Source organism: Uloborus diversus, chromosome 6, assembly GCF_026930045.1.
Source record: "Uloborus diversus isolate 005 chromosome 6, Udiv.v.3.1, whole genome shotgun sequence".
Lineage (NCBI taxonomy): Eukaryota > Metazoa > Arthropoda > Arachnida > Araneae > Uloboridae > Uloborus > Uloborus diversus.
In genome coordinates, this window is record NC_072736.1 from 145,706,246 (window position 1) to 145,726,976 (window position 20,731).

At 33.7% G+C, this 20,731-nt stretch overlaps 1 protein-coding gene across 1 annotated transcript in view; it reads right to left on the reverse strand.

Annotated features, from left to right (window-relative positions):
• The window catches only part of LOC129225020 (discoidin domain-containing receptor 2-like), a 141,596-nt gene that overhangs the window by 92,607 nt on the left and 28,258 nt on the right, over positions 1 to 20,731 (reverse strand). Inside the window, exon 3 of the mRNA XM_054859567.1 lies at positions 19,501 to 19,732. Coding sequence (XP_054715542.1) covers positions 19,501 to 19,732 — 232 coding nt within the window. The remainder of the gene's footprint in view (positions 1 to 19,500; positions 19,733 to 20,731) is intronic.

Sequence of the window (20,731 nt, forward strand, 5' to 3'; positions counted from 1 at the left end):
AGGCAGAATGTGTCTCAATAATAACGTCAATTCTGCCTTTCTCTCTTTTAATTAGTTTCTAATTTTTAAATATATTTCTACGTTTAGAGAACTCTAGGTAGGCAAGAGCTTTAAAACATGACATTGCCATCGATAATGTGCTGTGGAATCTTCGAACGGTACTTTCCACAGATACAATTGAGGAAGTGAGAAGCAAAGGGATGCAAGTGGCAAAATCAAAAATTTGGAGATAACCAGAACACATGGTAGGTGAACCACTCCTCTGTCTTGGGACAAGAGATGATACTAGTAGCTCTGGTAGTTGCTGCTATACAGCATGATTTAGAAAAAAAATTCAATGGAAGCCTACCTAAGATATTATCTTTAAACGCGTTTTACTCAACACTTGAAAATGTCCACTTGCATCCTTTTGCTTCTCACTGCCTCAATTGGACTTGTATGCATTGCATATCATGAATCCAGACACCCACACCCTCACAAAAAGTTCAAGGAATAAAACCTTTGGATAAGGAAACAAAGTCCTAATTTTCGTCTGCATGTTCAAGTACTAAGGTACCTAGGTACCATTATGATCGAAACAATATTCGAACTGGGAAACATTTATAAATTAGAAAATATACAGTACTAGCTGCATTGCTCGGCTTTGCACAGTCTACCTCGAAAATAAAAGTTTTGTCAAGTGACGATAGTTCAACAATCAGGCTTCAAATAGAGAAAGAAAAAATACTACGAAATTCCCCGTCAAAATAATCATTCTCAAAGAAAGAAAACAGTAAATCAAAAGTTCCCAAATAAATTAAATACAACTAAAATTCTAAAAAAAAGATAAATTGCCAAATAATAATTAAAAGGGGAAATTTTTGCCACAAAACAAAAACAAAATTTCATTTAGTCGCAGCCGAGGGGAAAAAAAGAAAAAAGTGGCAACTATCTGAAAGCTAATTTAAAATGAGATCGCGCTAACGATAATTTTCTGATTTAAAATTTCTGTTTGGTTAGGCTTAGCAGTGCTTTTTAATTTTTGTCTGGTGAATTTACCGCCTTTTTTATTGAAATTCGAAGGAAATGAATGAACTCTATGGGTGTTTTTCGCGTTCTTTCCAGTGGGACCTGAATCAAAGAAATCGGATAATTATTTCGGGTAGAAAGAGCCTTTCATAATGCCATTTTCGGGCCTTAAAATTAAAATTCGAACGGTTCGGTTATTTTTTGGAGTTTGATCCCCCCCCCCCCCGTTCCTTCTCGGGTGCCCAAGTCCTCTCTGCCAAATTTGGTCGAGATCCGACGAAAACTGTAAATTTGCATAGGGAACATATATATTTTATTTACATAGATTTCGTATAGTTGATCGCTGAAGATTTTCTGTAAACGTGATAACTTTTGCATCGCATTAAAATTGCAGGTAGACGAATATATAAAGCATTTGCAATGTATATTAAAATATGTTTATTATTTTTAGCTAATACCGAAGATACCGGTATTTTATCTCAGTAAAAACCGGTATAGCGAAATTGCCGCGGTATACCCTGGGATTATAGATGCATGTAAATAAATGATGTAAAACGGAGCTAGTTATTTTTGGCGAGAAAATAGTTCGTTTTCTATTTGCCGCTTAAGATAACAGTGCACTTATGCCAGCTATGAAATTTTTACGCAACAAAGAAACCATATCTCAGACCTTTTGTACCATTATCCTTCTAAACATTGCCATGTCGTTAGGATGTGATCCAATAACTCGTAACCCCAGACAAAAGGGTAAAAAACTCGAATCGATTACTATGCCTCGTCAATAACACAAAACTTCGGTAAATAACAACCACGTTCGATGTTAGCTGTCCGCGGAGTTTCATTAGAATATTTATAACACAAGTGCTTGGATAAATAGAGGGGCAATTCATTCCGGTAATCGAAAGCTCAACCTCAAATTAGTATCCGGCCACAGTTGAATCCCCGGATAGTGGCCTTGCATTATTAACCTAAGTGCGCCCTGTTGACATAATAGCCGGCCATTTCGGCGAACAGATTCATATTTGCTGCTGGAATGATAATGCACTTACAAAATGAAGGGACATAAACACGAAACAGGATGTTATGCATATCACGGTTATAGGATATTTTGCCGGCCGACTTCATTATGAAAAGCACATGAAAATGCCGACGCAATGACGAAATATTTGCACAAGAGCCGCTTTGTGGAATTGTTTGCGCAATCGGGGTTATGTCGCTGCTAATCCTTCCAATTTCCTAAGATCATTTTGCAAATCACCGAGTAATGAAAATATTGCGCATCAGGACAGTAAGCAGATATTGAGCAATATCTTTTTCAAACAGGAGGTGTGTACATGTTTATCAGTATGATGTGGGATGAAATGGAACAATTTGTTGCTTCAGTTGGTGTTAATTATCGTTCGAAATTGATCAACTAATAAGCATTTAAGAGTCAAAAGTAGGGGAATGTGGGGCAAAGTAAAATAGTTAAGATAATTTCTTTCAAAATTAACAAGTTGAAAATTTTTTCTGAAAATTACAGTACATGAAGAAAGAACAATATATTCTATAACAAAACTTGCACTGAAACATTATTTTTTATTTTTAGCAGTAAATTTTAACTGCAAAAAAAGGTGGAAATTTTTCACTTATTTTTTTCACAGTGTGAAGTGAAAAATGAAATATTTTTCTAATGAAATATTTTCGAAAGATATTTTTAATCAAATAAATAAGTAAATAAAAGAATGAATGGATAACTGAAAAGGAAATGAAACAATAAACGAATAAGCAAAGATAAATAAGTTAACAAAGAAGAAAAAATAAATTAGTTAGTAAAATAGAGAATGAATATGGAAATAAGTGCATAAATGCATAAATCAGGGAATTATTAAATGAAGGAATGTAAATGAGAAACAGTTAATAAATGATTACCTAAGTTATTTGATAAAAGATTAATTAAATAAATGAAATGAACTATTTCACTTTGCCCCATCCACACTGCCCCGACTGCATTTGACTAACTGTACAAAGCATTTAAAATACAAGTAAGCTTAATATTAAACAAGTAAGTAAATACTGCACTGAATATTAGTAAGTCTCAATTAATATTTAAAATGTCAATAACCATAAATTTAACATTTAATAATAAGAAAGATAATTTTTGACTTGCAGCAATATTACAATATGAGTATCATTTTTTGAAAATTGATTATATTATCACATTCTTTGATTTTCAAAAGTAATTTTTTCTTAACTGGAATAAACTACATGTGTTACAACATAGTTAAACCATTACTTGGTTAGTGGCGCTAAAATCAGAGTAAATATTTCACCACTTCACTTTGCCCCGCTATTTCCCTTTGCCCCACATTCCCCTATATCACATTCAGGACTTTAGAGCAGGTCTTTTAAACGCAATATTCCCGGATGAAAAAATGTTTAAAATTATTTAAAGTGGGGGCATATTTGTTTTGAATTTTCAATATTTAATTCATTACAATTTTTTAGCTGACTACGTTATGAAAATATTACGCATCCGAACAGTAGGTAGATATTGTGCAATATTTCTTTCGAACAAGACATAGGTACATTAGGGTGGTTCAAAAATGCATGTAAAAAAATTATCCAAGATAACAGGACAAACCCTCAATATTTTCAGACTTATGGAAAGTAATATACTGGAAGAATTTTAACTTCGTATTTTTACTGAAAAAGGGTGCTCAACCCCCTCCCCTAAACTTCATAAGTATGGGGAGGGGGGGGTAAAAATAGATTGAACTGAAAAAACAATACTACATATTATAATATACGCTAGTTATATGCATATACACTGAAATAATATATAATTATTTATAAAAAAAACAGCTGCGGAGATTAAATGTTTCTAAATCTGAGGCATTTTCTATGTAACGGCTAATGTTAAATTTAGGGGTCATTGAGCACCCTTTTAAAATTTGGATACGGAGCTATAACTTTTACAGCATAATACTATCAGTAAGTCTTAAAAAAAAAGGAAAAAAAAAAAAAAGGGTTGTCCTGGACTCTAGCTGAAAAAAAAATTTTTTTTTCGACCACCCTACGGTCATGTTTACCAATATTTTGTGGCTTGGAGCTAAGTAATTTGTTGCGTCAATTACAGCTAATTGGCATTCGAAACTGATCATCTAATACGCGTTTAAAATTCAAAAGTACATCACATTATCGAATTTAGAAAATGTACTTTAAAAGCAAGATGCATGGATGAAAATACGTTTAAGGTAGTTTAAAATATAGTCATATCTGTTTCAAATTCTCAACACGTAACAGTAAATTTTTTAGTTTATGGAATAGGTGTTAACTTTTTAAAATTCCTCCCACGACATATAGTGATCACTCTTCGGAAAATACATTAAATTATGCCACATCAGTCCTCATACTCTCTTTTTGGCTAAGTTTAGAGTGTGTGATTCCTATGCAGTAACTTCCTTAGCAAAAAAAATTCTGAATGAAATCAATGACGCATGATAAAATGAATGCATGAGACTACAAAAAGAACGAATATATGAATTTATTATTCTAACATATTTACTATTCTAGTCCAAAAAGGGCCAATTCACTAAATATTATCCCGCAATTTTGCGCTGCATAATTTGGATGTGCTAGAATAAACGCAGAATTCTCAAAAGCATTTACATCAATGAAAATAACTGCATTTAATTAAAATTCAAAATTAATTTTCCTATAACAAAAAGCTAGTAGTCTTAACGCAATGAATGAGTCTATCAGATTCTAGCGCTTTGAATCATGATATATTATTTTATAATTGACCACTTCACTTTCGACAGCAAACATAATTAAAGTAAAAGAATTTTGCGTAATGAACGTTCCCACCTTTTTCTGGGAAGGTTTTTTTTTAAAGCGAATTCATTAAGGAGAAGAAATTCCACTTCGCAAACCTAGCAATAAAAGAAAAAAAAATCTCTAGGTAAAGCTTTTCAGGCAAAGTCACTGACGTCACGAGAAAAAGCGTTGCATATTTAAAACTACGCGAAAAGTATGAGAGTGAAAAGAAAATATGGATTAAAAAAAAGACTTTTACCGCAAATGTTCTTAAAAAAGTCCCTATCCGGGAATTCTCAACTTAATATACGACGGCGGTTGTTAATATTTAATGACGTTACCGTCTTTTTTTCTTACTGAGGCATAAAAGAAACAACATCTTAAAGACGAGAAAGAAAAACGTTTTCCTAGGCATAAACTGAAAGGCAAAAGGAAAAAAAATAGCAAGAAAAGCCCAATGCAAAAACCACTATAAAACTAAGTTGATTTATTATACTTTGGTGAATCTCAGCAACATGCCGAGCTAAAAGATGCATAAAACTATTCAAGCCGAGATTTTTGGATGTATATATAAAGGAAACACCACATACAATTTCATATGTCTATTTCTTTTGACGACTTTTATGATGCTAGTAATAAATGACCAGGCATGCGTTTATTTGTTCTGCCTATTTTAGGAGTCGTAAAGTTAAGAGGGAAATGATTTTCATATTAAACTTGGAGCCGCGAGGCGAAAATATGAAATTGTAACATAGCAAATTATTTAGCATGAAAATATGTAGTTGGGTTTATGGCTTTGATATTGCCGCTAAATCTTTGTGCTAAGCTCTGTGAAAACTTAAAACTAAACGTCCGTCTTAAGTGTGGCCCGGAGTTATGTATGTTGTTGGTTGTATTTGATTATTGGGATCGATTATTTATCTTGAAGCAATTATTCTGAAATGTGATGCAAAATGAATTATTTTGAAAGAGGTAATGCAACTTTAACGTAGCATTTTTTTTCCTTTAATGTTAAAACTCCATATTTGTACTTAACAATATCATACGATTTCTATGACTCGTAACACTACATAGACTATTTAAATGTGGGAAGTCGACTTTCAGCAATTTCAAAATTAGTTTCTGAACAGTAACTCCCGTATTAATGCTGCAGTGCGCTATGCATTGTATCACAAACATTGCATTGTAAGCAAGTAATATAAACAAAAAATGAAGTGAATTTCGGTCAACAAAGAAACATTTTATTTTTGTTACTTTTCATTTAATAAAGTCAGTAACATTTTTTTTCTTTAACAATTCGAGATACATTCCAATAAAATCGGTGTCTCCCCAGTTTCGCCGACATTTCATCCCCCTCCCGATTTTCACCTGTTTTTCGTTTCAATCATAACTTTTGATATATTAAAGGGGGGGAGAGAGTTCGAAATGTCGGCGAAACTGTGGAAAAACCTATAAAATCGTTGTTCAACAATGACCGTGATAAACAATGAACTTCCATTTGAAGTCTCACCTACATTTTAGCATACAATTACAGTGGGTGGCCAAATTATTAGGGACACTTCTCAAACTCTCGCATTTTCAAGCTTAGATTCACTTTTCGAAGAAATAAACGAAGCAAATATGCTGCAATAGGTTTTTGGGCAACCAGTAATAAAGCGCTAGACGTTTTGTTAAAAAAAATATTTCGTTGTGATTCTGGGAAGGAATTTGACTGTTGTGAGGGAATGACATTACTCGCTGGAGACAAATTTAATAATATTTACCTGAACACTTTTTTAATGAAAATTTCAACATTATTTTTTGAACTTAAATTATTCAATATTTTGAAACAAAAAACACAAAAATGTGAATTCATTGCTTGTGTGCTAAGAAATAGTTTTTGCTTATTTTGTACGTAAAGTGAAAATAAATGAGGGAATGACATTTGGGTAGTTAAATTGAAATTAAATTTATTTAAAATATAATATTAAAATTATATTTCAACTATCTCGTTAAACTCTTTTCTGAAAAGTATTTAAACCCCTAAAAATATGAAAGAGACAAAAAAAAAAAAAAAAAAAAAAAAAAAAAAAAAAAATCGCACGTTGAGACAAAGACATGAAAATAACCATTTCTGTGAGATTGACCCATTTATCAAACATTCGATGCATATATATATATATATATATATATATATATATATATATATATATATATATATATATATATATATATATATATATATATATATATATATATATATATATATATATATACTAGAGGACCCGACAGACGTTGTTCTGTTCAAACTTTGTAAATTGAAAAGTTAAAAAATTTCAATAAACTATCAAGTGTTTGAACCGTTTTGTTAAAAAAAAAATTAGTAAAAAGAAAATGATTTAAGCTGCTTTGTGTCAGAATACGTATATTTATTACAACTTGATTTATCTAATGCCCACTGAGCAGTTGATGTATTAACTTTTTTTTCTCCCGTACGTGATGGTTTGTACCTTCAGCCATACTCAAGGGATAAAAAGCGTCCTCAGTTATTAAGTGTAAAAAACTAACTACCCATCTAGAACAAACGGGAAATCCCGCTGCAACATCCCCCATATGAAAAAGAATAAAACAGTCAAAAGGATATCGTTTTAAAAAATGATAAAGGTAAAAACAGTTCTCTGAATAAGCGAAAATCACTCATCCTCCCTCCCCCTTCCGCTCCCGATGTAAAATAAACACATTCTTCAACTAAAATGACTAAACACTCTTTAAAAACGAAAAACAATTATTTGCAATTTGAAATATTTCGCTAAAAAAACAAAAAATACAATAAATTACATTAACAGTAGCTTTAAAATGTAAACAAATGATCACGCAACTCTATTGTTTATAGCCAAAGTCGCCAAGCCACCACGTTACTGTAATCCAGCCGATCAGTGAGAGAAGCTAACTAAGACCAAATAGCGGTCCGATCTTTTGAACGAAAAGTTTTAAAACTTCATATATTGCCTAATTTGTTCTTTCCACCAAAGATAAAGATCTTCCACTGCACTGATCTTTTGTGTACAGAACAACCCTGTTGTAGTTTATCTGGACGAAAATAAAAATTTGTTTCGTCTTTAAATTCCAACATCTTTTTCCTTAATAGTGTAATCCTTAAAGTCTTCTTGACATTGCTGCCAAAACACAGATTGAATCAGCCGAGAAACAAATGTTGCTTGGTACGGTCCTTTCTGATCATTTGGCTAGGAAAACCTAAAATCGTTGCTTTCAAGAAATGAAGGCTTCACTCTCTCTCTCTCTCTCCCCACATTTTATCTATTCTCAATTGACATATCACGTGAAATTTCATTACAAAAAGCAGAGCTGGTTTTCTTATTATCCTTTGGCAACGAGTTAAATATTTATTTCAGTTCTCGCTCAACAATAGGTTAAAATAAATATAAATCAATTGGGAGATATAACCATCCAATGTTTAAATTAATTAATAAACAAAAACGTTTCCGATTCGATCCATCGCGCTTCGAAACCATGCTTGCCACAACTTTAGTACACACAAAATATTTGATCAAAATCGGCCCAGCCGTTTAAAAGCCTTATGGTGACAAACGTCCGCACAGAAGATTTTTATATATTAAGATATAGCAAAATAGTAGGGCCTTTAGCTTTTTAAAAGGTAAAATACACTAATAAAAACTCGAAGTGGCACAAAGTTAAGACCGGATCTATAGCTCTTTTAGAACTAAAATACCGGAGAGAACGCTCCTATCGCACCTCAAATTCACACCTTGCAGATCTGAGTGCAATTTCTTTCGTTTTAAACAAATCAAATACTGAAATTCACTTATTCACGCACTTGCACCCGTGATGCAATTTAAATCCTAAACTCCCCCTTTTCTTTTCTCCAACCGGCCCCCCTAACCAGACAACTCAACTCGCTCGAAAAGATAATCCCAGAGCGAATAATTCATGAGTATCCAGACCCACATCTCGCTCATTAGACATAACTATCCATAACGAAGAAGCTACTTTGATGTTTAATGCGGCAGAAACTTTACCAATTATCCAAGAAACACGAAAAATAAAAGCGCGATTTATAATTCAAGAAGCATAACGAGCGGTAGGGGAGAAAACGAAAACTTCGCGTTTCGTTAACATCGCAGTAACGTCATTTCTACGTCATATTTAATTAGTCGCCTTCGTTACAGCAGCGGAACTTTTTTTCCGCTTCTCGTGTTATTATTTTTCATAGATACTCCGAGATTATTACCATAATTATTGTTTCTAGGTGCAAGCAGGTCTAGGTTTTGGCGGTAGCTTCAAAACGTGTGGCTGGCTAGCTTGCTCTCTGAGAAGGTATTTAATGCCGTTATTAGTACTTTTAAATGTACCGTTATGTTTTTAAAAGAAACTGCAATACAAGTCGCCTTTATTTAATGATGAGTCAGTTAATTTACTTCTAAAACTACGATAAGATTTTAACCTTTGATAGAAAACCCCACGTTGAGAGCGTTTTCATGCGAAACGCAAAATTAAATATTTTGAAATTACTTTAAAGTTTTAGTATAGTGTTGTTACTTGAAGGAAATTAGGTAATACATTTAAGCAACATTTTGCAGAAATCTTTTGAGGTGTCCTTGCACAATCTATGAAAATATGATTCTACCAACGCGCGGCTGTTAAGAATAATTAAACTCACAATTATGCTGTTAAATATGTCGCTTGTAACAAAAAGACTCCAAAAATTCGGTGGCATCTTAGCTGCCTCCACTGCTCTGAAGTAACTTAACTGATATAATTGGTGTGAAGTTACACATCGCTTGTGGAAGGTTACACCATGGTAGTATAACTATAGTGTACCGTCTCACTCATTTCTGCGTAAGGTTACACCAGAAATTTCTGCATGTTTACCGAGAAATTTCTTGAAAGATGAGGGTAGACCGGAGCACGTTTACGCATCGGGTACATTAAGGCTGAGCCCTTTTTCAAAAACGAGTTATTACTGGAGAGCCAACAGTCATACCAGATTGATACAACTTCCTAGCAAATATTCTCACAAGTTTTTGAGCATCAGCAGAGTTTCGGTTTAGCATGCGGATAGGAAAATCTGTTTTCTACCAAGCCGAGTAAATTTTGTGTTGAACGTTTTGAAGCTTATTGTGAAGGAATAATACTTTGTTAAAAACAAATAAATATATGAAAAATAGCAGAATTTTATCCTTTTTTGAGAAATGTATTTGTATGGACAGAAACGTTATTAATTTTTTTTTCTTTTGCACGTTAAAAATAAATCCAACCTTGCCGACGGGGCACTTTTACGCATTTTCATCGGGGCATTCTTGCGCACGTTCTTACTGTGTCTGTCTTACTTCCAAACGGGACTTGGACGCTTTTTTCGCTCTGTATTGTTTCAAATCTTTAGTATTTTTAGGTTATTTAGTTTTGAAAATCACCATTCATTTTAAACTAAGTAAAAGATCTTATAGCTTACCATCATATAGTGTCGTCTTTATGATTGTTCAGCTTTAACTTTATACACTATTCAGCCTGTAATACATTTTCTTTATTTTAAAGATATTAAGACATTTAGTTCAAAACACTAACAAAACCACTTTACATGTCAAAATAATCAAAAGGCTTATCGATAATCCAAGTATTTTTCCCAGTATGCCTTCCACAGAATCACATATGTACTACCCCAACTAAGACCATTTGAAAAAGTAGGACCAAAGCTTAAGAACCAGGAAAGGAAAAAATAAAGCTGATCAGAATCCTAACTGATACTCCGATTAAAGAAGCCATCAGACAAGAGCAGTTAGAAGCTACAAAGAAGAAAAAAAAAAAAAAAAAGGAGAAATTACTTTAAAATTTACAAGTTTCTATTGAAGCAGAAATAGAAGACATCGAAGAAAAAAGTATGAAACCAAAACCTGCGACAGGGAAAAAGTTAGTACACTCTGTAAAAAGGAAACTAATTCTGTTCACGAAGTAGAAAATTGTGCTTGCATCTATTGTTTGAAAGCACATAACCAATCAAAAAAAGGACAAGAAAGGGTTCAACGTCTTACATGTCAAAACGCAGTCCCATGACAAGTATGCGAAAAGAAATACTTTATTTTTGTTAGTAAAATCTGAGTGACGAAGAAGATGACTAAATAGTTTCATGTTTTTAATTTACAATAAGTCCTATGGTTTTAGGACTATAAAACGTTCTTTAATTATCTGAGATTATCTTATCAGTAAAGTGTTTTAAGAGAAATAAAATACTTAAATTTGGTTAAATATCTATTTCACTTACTCCTTGGTACCATTTGTAATGTGTGTAAACGTGCCCTACTCGATGAGTAAACTTGCCCCGTGTTCAGGGTAAGTTTACGCAACCGACTTGGACTCAAAGAACATTTTTTTACTGTTAAAAACACAAGCTGAGCAACAACTGAATATACAAATTTTGACTTCATTAACTGCTTCATAAAACCACAATGTCTAACATTTCCTAGGTTCAAACATAAAAATGAGAAAAGTCTTGAAAAAAATCCTCGTAAATGTTCCCCAATCTACCCTCCACATTAGCAAAAGTTAAGCTTTCATCAGCGTTTCCTGAACGTTTACTCACTTTTAATTGCAAGTAGACTAAAACTTTAATTAATAGCTATTCAATGGTTTAAATTATCCAGATGTATCAAATGATCAAGTAATAATTTCTTTCTATACGTTTTAAATTGAAAGTATAAAAATAAATTAGTAGGTTTACAATGCTTGAAATTTCGTTATAACAGTATAAAGAAATCATCTTAGAAACAACTTCTTTACAGTTCTTGATTTTATTTATTCGTTTACTCAATATTTATCTAGTTCATGCCTTTTCAAAACTTATATACACCAATTATTTATTTAGTTTAATATACAAACAAGACATTTTTATTGCATTAAGAGAGGATGTAACCTGAGTGGTGTCCGAGCCCACAACGCGAATCTCACAGTCAGGTCGCAAAGCAAGAGCTTTTACCGCTCGGCCACAAAGGCCGGTTTTCTTTCGCTAGTAAGAGTTTGTTTGCTTTGCTCCGATTTTGATCACTACGCATTCGCTTTGAATTCTACTGAAACCATAGTGCAAGGTTCCTCCAACCAATTTGAGTTTTTAAAACAATGATACTACACACTTCAGAATTTGTGTAACATTACACCCATTAATACTGGTAACCGTACACACTTTTTTTTGCAGTGCATCTGCACCGAAGTAGTTAGCAGCAGGGCTGCTAAATTCCTGGAGTCGGAGTTAGATCCTGTCATTTTCCATCCGACACAGCAGCCCTGGTTAGCAGCAAAGAAAATTCAGTGTTCTAGTTAAACGATTCCAAAAGCTAAACTCTTTCTTTTCATTTATGTTGTATTGAAAATACAACAGTGAGTAACATGTTGTATTCTAACTGTAAAGAACTAACTTCATACTCAAAACAAAAAAAAAGTCTTAGATTGCAAACTTAAAAAACATGCTTAAAACCTTAAAGTTATACATAATATATGTTTTAGTTTTAGCAGTAAACATATTTGTATGATGCAAATATTATTAGTTTACGAGTACCATCCTCGGCAACCATAATTTTCAAAGATATAGGAAACACGAAACTTAAACGAAATTTAATACTACTTTCAAATCAGTATATTTATTTGGAAGAATGTTCACGTTTCATTCTGAGTTTAAATCGTACTTCTTATTCTCAATAATTGAGATCAATATTAAATCACAAGTCTTTTATAGTACTTTCAGTTACATCTATTTTTTTTTCGAATAGCTTTTTCCATTTTGAAAGAAATTAGAATTTTCAATAAGTGAAAAGTTTCTTGATTTTTCAGCTTGAGCTTAAAATTCATCGGCAGATTTTATTTAAGCATATATTTTAGTGCTTCACTCGGAGGGAATTAGGAAATAAAGGAATTTCCAGATGTTTTTGCAGATTGTTAGAATTTCTCAAAGAGCAGTAGAACCCCTTTAACCCGAATTCTCGTAGTCCGAACGACAAATTTAATTTCGAACACAAAATTTAAGACTAAGCAGCGACAAATCGCATTTCATCATTGGTCCAGAAATAAAAAGAGCAACTCTTTTAAAAACCGTCACTAGTTTGCACATTATGCACCGCAGTATACTGTATTGTATGTTTATTAATATAATTTCTTTCTACTGTAATGTTGTTAATAGTCTATGTTTACTATTAAATAAACAAACAAATTTTATACAACAAAGCATTTCTCTCTTTTCCGTAGCATTTACGATCAATTTTAGCCAATTAAGTTGTTGTTATGTGTTCAGGACACATGAAAAGTATTATACGTTCTATACTCCGAACGGTTTGATAGTCCTCCGTTACCCATTATTTCGGATTAAAAGAGGTTCCATTGTGTCAGTGGGGGGTCCACCCCGGGTGTCACTAGTCTGGGGGGTGACACCCAAAGTGGAATTGCAAAATGGAATTTGAAAAATATGAAGCTAAAAGGCATTTTTAAAACTGCACATTTTAAAATTTTCCGGGGGGGGGGGGGAACCCCCGGATCCCCCTTTTTTCCCCAGCGAATACTATACTCAGAACAAGATTCATTGTCAATACCTTGCAGTGACTTCGCCTTATAACAAGACACTGAAAAAACCATTATCGTTCGCTGTCTTTGAGACACGCTTGAAATAATTAAGGGGCCATGAATTTCATACACCCCCTTACTTTTTTGACCTTTCGACGGCCTGCACACATGCATCTAGGGCAAGTTGTATAAAATGCGTTCATAGTTTATATTTGTCTTCTGTACATTATCCCTCTTAAAATTTCGTCGTAACACAAATGTAGTTGCTTCTGAAAATTGTAAGAATTTCATGTTTACATAGAATATTAAAACCTCTTTTTCTCTTTTTTACTTCGTTTTACAAAAAAGGAAATATTGTATTCGCAAAAAAAATTTCACTAAAAAATCGGCCTTAATTTCCATTTTGCTCACCCCCGAATGAATGTTGAGTTTTTTTTTTTTTTTTTTTTTTAACCCGACCACACGTGGATAAGTGCCTCAGAACGTATAAACACCCGAAATATCGATTTTGACATTCTCCGAATTAATTACAACGACTTTTCTCGTGACGTCCGTATGTGCGTATGTATGTCGCATAACTCAAGAACGATAGGTCCTATAAAGTTGAAATTTGGTATATAGACTCCTAGTGAGATCTAGTTGTGCACCTTCCGTTTTGGTGGCATTCGGATGTTCCAAAGAAGGTCTTTTACACCTTTTTGGGGGGAAATAATTGTTAATTTCAAATCAAACTCAAGTGGTGTTATAATTTGGCAAACACTTGGCGATATACCGCCAAGCTTTCGGTCGCCAAGTTTTATCTCTAACTTGGCGACAAATTTGGCGGGTTTTTTTATCTGGTTTCATTTTGGCCACTATTGGCGATATTTAGAAAGCAAACCATCGAATCACATCAAAAATGCCAATATTGGAAAAATTAATCTGCATAAAACGTTACGAAAGGCGCAAACATCGAACATTTGTGAGTGAAAAAAAAACTTAGACAGTTTATCTTTACATTTTTGTAAAATTTTTAAAATGTTTCTTTGCTTATTATAAAGCACTATTAGTATTAAATAGGTGTGAAAGGAAGTCATGTGATGCACGCATCAGCTCTTTTTTTTGAGCAATCACATTGCTTATTGTTCTCATTTGACTGTTTTGCATTCCTATGATTTTATTTTCCCCCCGCCTCCCTTTGCAGCACCACCGTCAACTGGCCTCACGATGCTGCTCCTCTAGCGAAAACCGTCTCCAGGTTGCGTCACTTACTTGCCTACACTTACACATACACCTACACCTACACACACATACACCTACACACACGTACACTTACACACACATACACCTACAAACACATACACATACATACAGACACCTACACATACACACAACTACCCACACATACACATACCCCCCACACAAACACACATACACTTAAATTCCCACACACACATACCCCACACACACATACACACACGCATACATACAGACGCCTACACATACACACACACACCTATACATACACACACATACACCTGCACATACACACAACTACCGACACATACACATACTCCCCACACAAACACACATACACACAGCTACTTACACACATACCCCCCTCCCCACACACAAACACACACGCCTACATACACACACACACTCGTGATTGCGAAAAACATAATTTGAATTCAAGATCTCAAAGTTCAAATTTTTTTTATTTATTATTTTTTTTGCGTTTGACTGCATTGAAAAAAGTGATGATGTTTAAGAACTTTCAAGGTTTTTCAGGCCGCGTATGCACTTTGTATGTAAAGTAACCAGAACCAGCAAGCAAGCAAGCAAAGGTAAACAACTCATATGAAAAGATATAGTTTCCGAGATAGTATGCTTGAGAAAGAAACTAAATCTCTCAGAAAGAAAGAGCATTCCGTTTTCTTCCGATTGCGTCCACACTAAAAACATCTCCTGGTATGTAATCGTTTTCCAATAACACAATACTTTCAGATTCATCGATACGTAATCTCTTTCAAAAGAGATACGAGATTACGATTCGATATGTCCATGATCGTTTTTGAGGAAAAAAAAAAAAAGATTACTTAAAAAAAAAATTAAAAAAAAAAAATAAATAAAAAAGGTTCTGCAGTTTCAGTTCTAATTTTTTTCAATTTCTCTTGGTAGAAAAGAAAAATAAAATCCATGCGATTCTCATTACGCTACGAAATAGTTTAAGAAAGAAACCGGTGATACCAAAATTTGTCAGATCAGAAAGTATTTGATATCGACGTAACAAATTATTCTTGAAATTTTTTTTCCAAATTCATGAGGGATTTGAGACTAACTAAATTCAATAGCTCAAGTTTAAGGATTAAGCATTTGCAATTTATGCGCTTAAAGTATCGAAATTTTTGTAAAATGAGATCTTTCTAGCAAAACAATACCACTACTTTTTGTTACAAAATGTGTACTTTTATTCTAATTTCATTTCACTCATAACATTTGTTTTTTGTAATTGCTTGGAATTTCTCCTTATTTAACGTAGTCATTCTCAAGTCCCTTAGTTTCTGATTTAGAAATCATTTTTTGCTTTTAATGTTGGACACTTAACTGCCAACCCCCGTCTCTCTCTTCCCATCGGCACATATGTTTGTGGGTGCACCATTTTGTGTAGCAAAAATTCTTTTGGAAATTTTATCATATTTGATTATTAACAGTGAAATATTTTTATAATTACAGAGAAGTTTTAAAGTCATATAATATCTTTTCCTTGCATAGATTGAGCAATTTCCTTATGACTTTCAGACTATGAATCCAAAGAAAATTAAACTAAAAGGGTATATTTGTCGAAAATTTTAAAACAACCAGCAGATTTGCTTACTGAAATAGATACAGTTACGCAATAACCTATGCTATCTAACATATAAGAGTTATAATGGATTTTCTATTAAGGATAGGGACAGACTTTGTAAAAGCCATTATCTTTATCTTTACTAATAATAAAGCTGAATGTCCCTCTGTCTGTCCGGATGTCTGTCAGGATCTCTGTGACGCGCATAGCGCCTAGACCGTTCGGCCGATTTTCATGAAATTTGGCACAAAGTTAGTTTGTAGCGTGGGAGTGTGCACCTCGAAGCGATTTTTCGAAAATTCGATGTGGTTCTTTTTCTATTCGAATTTTAAGAACAAAATTTTCATAAGATGGACGAGTAAATTACGAAATTATCATAACGTGGAACCGTAACATGGGCACAAGCCAATTGGTGAGAAAATTCATCATACATTATTTGTAAATATACAGGCGAACCAAAAGACCTTTCAATTTTTCTATTACGGGCAAAGCCGTGAGGGTACCACTAGTAGATAATAATGGACATATAATATTTATAGCAGTATCTTCTTAAGTAGTTTTCAAATTATATACTCTTCTGGCTACATATACAACTAATGCATCTAATGCCTATTTTACTAATTATGCAATCTAACAGATAATGTTTACAATAAATTGTTTATTCAGAATAAAAGCGGGCTTTATAAGGGTTGTTGTTGACAACTCCGTTCCTATTATGAGCATAGTGGATGGTTATAAGGATTGTTATGGATAATGATAGACTTATCGTGCTAAGGGCATTATCTTAACACTTATTGTGCTACTTATGTAATCTTCTGTCTTACATAGAGTCTGCACACGGTTGCTATGGAATTGGCAAACATCCAGTTAGGACGAGTCAATCTGAATGTGGGGGAAAAGTAAAAATTTGGCGAGCATGTATCCTTCACAAGAATGTGACTCAGCTTACTTTAGAGGTTTAAATACATCCAACATCTGTAAATGCTGGCATCCCTGAAATCTAATAGATACGTTTATTTCCGCCTGTAAACCGGATGTTAGCCTTCCCATCTCATCGGTGGTCAGACAGTATGCAACTTTTATGTTTTGTGCTATTTATGCAATCTTCTGTCTATTTATGCTTCTTATATCAGTTTAGCTACTTATGCCTACTTATGCAACTTACGAGTAGATCTGTTTTGTTACCTACACCTACTTTTTCAATCGGACAGAAAACATTTATAATAGATTGTGGATTAAGAATGGGCATGTATAATATTATCTGCAACAAATTCAATAGTTCAGTGACACTGATATTTACAATAAGGATTTGATTTTTCGAAGGTGATGATCATAATTTGGTTTTGGATGCAAGACAATATTGATTTAATTAAAAAATAAAATTTTACCCCAGAAGGATGAAGTTTCAGGTAGTTCCATAAAAGATGACAGCTGTTTATTATAAAAACGAAAGTCAGCTCAAACGAAACTGCCAACTTGCATACATTTTTCTCGGCGAGAGCAAGAGAACTTGGAAGTGAAGAGTAATCACAGAAGCGGAAGGACCCTCCCGAAGGGAGGGGAAGAGGCTCGTGGCAATTGTCAGTATCACGACTCACACTTTTCAACGTCGCACGTGTCTTTATTTTGCCAAGCCAGCGCGACTCTGAGATGATGGATTACCATTTTGAGGGTGGAACTCATTCCATCTACAGCTTGAGGGGGCAGAATGTGTCTTTCCGGCGGAGATATGTCAAGAAGAAATACGTGAACCGGGTATCAGTGAATTGCTTTCTCTCGCCCACCGGTGTTTTCGTTTCATTCTGTGCAATGGTGATGGTTGTGGAACGGAGGAATAGATGGAAGTTGTTCATCTTCGTGTAACTGAGACTACGTGAAAGGTGTGTTAAGTAGTTTAAATGCTGCCATTGATGATTCCTGAAAGTATTCCATTTCATCCTTAACATATCATTTTAAAACCGTGGATAAGTCTTTTTTTTTTACTTTTATGTCTGATGATCTTTCAAGCATAGGAAACATGAGCAGAAATAGCATCGAGACGGATAGCATCGATACAGCTGCCCCAATCATTTGTCTAATAAAACACACTATGTTTGCATTTAATGTAAATATGTTTTGCAATGTACTTTTCAAAAAACCCAAACTGAAGCTGTATGTCTTTAACTTTCTTAATAGGTATTATTCAAGTGACCCTACCTCCGGCATTTTTAAAAATTTCTATTATGAAAAATTCGTTTTAGATAGTTATTTGATGTTTTGAACGAGTAATGACACAAATACCGTTTATAAATTTTACATTGAATAATTCATGTTTCTAGGTATTTAGTGCACAAAAAAAAATGACACAAGTTACGTACTCAGTTATTAAACTAAAGGAGACATACAATTTAAAGTATCTCCTTGATTCATTCTTAAGAAACTTTCAAGACTAAATGCATAAGAGAAATCGCTTAAAAACACAGATTTTAGGGTCACCATTTAAGTACTGTACTGTCTATTCATTTTGGTGACATTCTACAGCACAAATTGAATTAAATAATATTCCCTCCGTCCCAAGTTAGATTCTATATTTGAATACTTGTGAACGGATTATTAATAATGATAATTTGGTGATTTTGTTTGAGCATTTTTTGGCCATTTCAAGGTGTTACGATACCAGTTAGCAACTTTTACTCACCAAGCATTTCCTTCTTAAATTAGTACCAAATTAGTTTCAAAAATCTAGAGTTCGCAAACTCTAAACCACGCCCCAATTTTTAGGACCAGGATGCGAGAAAAATCTGTTTGCTTTCTAATGAATTCCCAATTCACTAGCACGAAGGTAGCTTTGTACGGTTACTGGTGATAGAGTCTATAAAAATAGGGCGTGGCTTAAGATTACTAAATCAGTACCAAATTAGTTTCAAAAATCCTGAGTTCACAAGCTTTAAAGTCACGCCCCATTTTGTGAGGATCTGGACCAGTATGGGAGAAAAATTAGATTGCAATAACTGGTGCAAGAGTCCTTAAGAAATGAGGCGTAGTTTAAGCGTGTGAGGACCCTGGATATTTGAAACAAATTTGATATTGATTCAAAAAGGTAAATAGGAAACGCTTGGTTGGCAAATGTTGTTAATCGATATCATAAAACAATGAAACCTCTGATAAAAGTTTCAATTAATTCATAAAATCATGAGTTCTAACATTTAGTACAAGTCTTCAAATGTAGCATCTAATTTAGGAAACATTTTCGAAATAAATTAAGCGAATAGTTTGTGACGGAGGAAGTATAAGCTTTCAGTTTCAAAGAAGACAAGATAGAAACTTACTTCTTGTCCTAAGGCATTTCTGTACCTCAGCCACCTGGACAATCCCGGCCTCCAGTATTCCAGCATGTACTCCTCCGCAAACTCTAGTCCCTGGCCGTTTCCAAAGCGTCCTTGTGTAGCTACTTCAGTGATCACGTGCAGCGAGTTGAGCGAGATCTCCAAGTGCTCCAGGACCTCTTTGGAAATTTGAGGCTTCGGACACCAAGCTCCACCATTTAGCTCTTTGTTGAGCCTGGAAAAAAGGAATCGAGTTACATTTGCAGATCATCAAGTAGTAATTTTGTCTGAGCGTATTGCTTTGTTATGAAGTCTCTAAAAACATATCCGAGGAATGAAAGGAATAAAATTAGCTTTTTACAAGCTTCTAAAAAGCTCTGACTATAGGGATGAAAGAAACAAAATTACAGTTAAACTTCAAGTAGTAGTGTTGTCTAAGCATGTTACTTTTGTTTTTAAAATCCTAAAAAACACTGATTTGATGATGAAAGGAGTAACATTGCCCTTACTGAACATCCAAAAGTAAAAGTAAAAAAAAAAAAAAAACAGCGTTAAAAGCACAAATTGTCCAAAAAACTTGCAAACACGTGATTCAAGATTTCAAGAAACCTCTTAATATCGAAAGGTATAGGTTATGGTTGCAATTAGAATTTTGAGCTGTGCATGTTGATATGCGTTCAAGTTTCTAACCCCCCCCCCCCCCCAACATATCTGCGGGATGAATGGAGTAAAATTAGTTATTGAATATCAAATAGTAATATTGACTGAGCATTAGGGGTTTTTAAAAATACATGTAAAAATAAATTTCTCCTGGATAACAGGACAGCCCTCAATACTGTTAGACTTGTGGATAGTAATATACTGGAAGAATTTTAGCTTCCTATTTCAACTGAAAGAGGGTACTCAAAACCTCCCCCAAAACGTATGGGGAGAGGGGTTAAAAAATAAATTGAACTGAAAAACAACGTTACATATGTATTATAATACACACGAGTAATATGTATATACATTGCGATAAAATAATTATTTATAAAAAAAAAAGCTGAGGAAATTAAATTATTCTAAATGTGGGACATTTTCTATGCTACGGCGAATGTTAAATTAAGGGCCATTGAGCCTCTTAAAGTTTGAGTAAGAAGCTAACACTGTTACAGCATAACATTCTTAGTAAGTTTTTAAAAAAATAGGGGGTGTTCTGGACTCTAACTGAGAAAACGTTTTTTTGAACCACCCT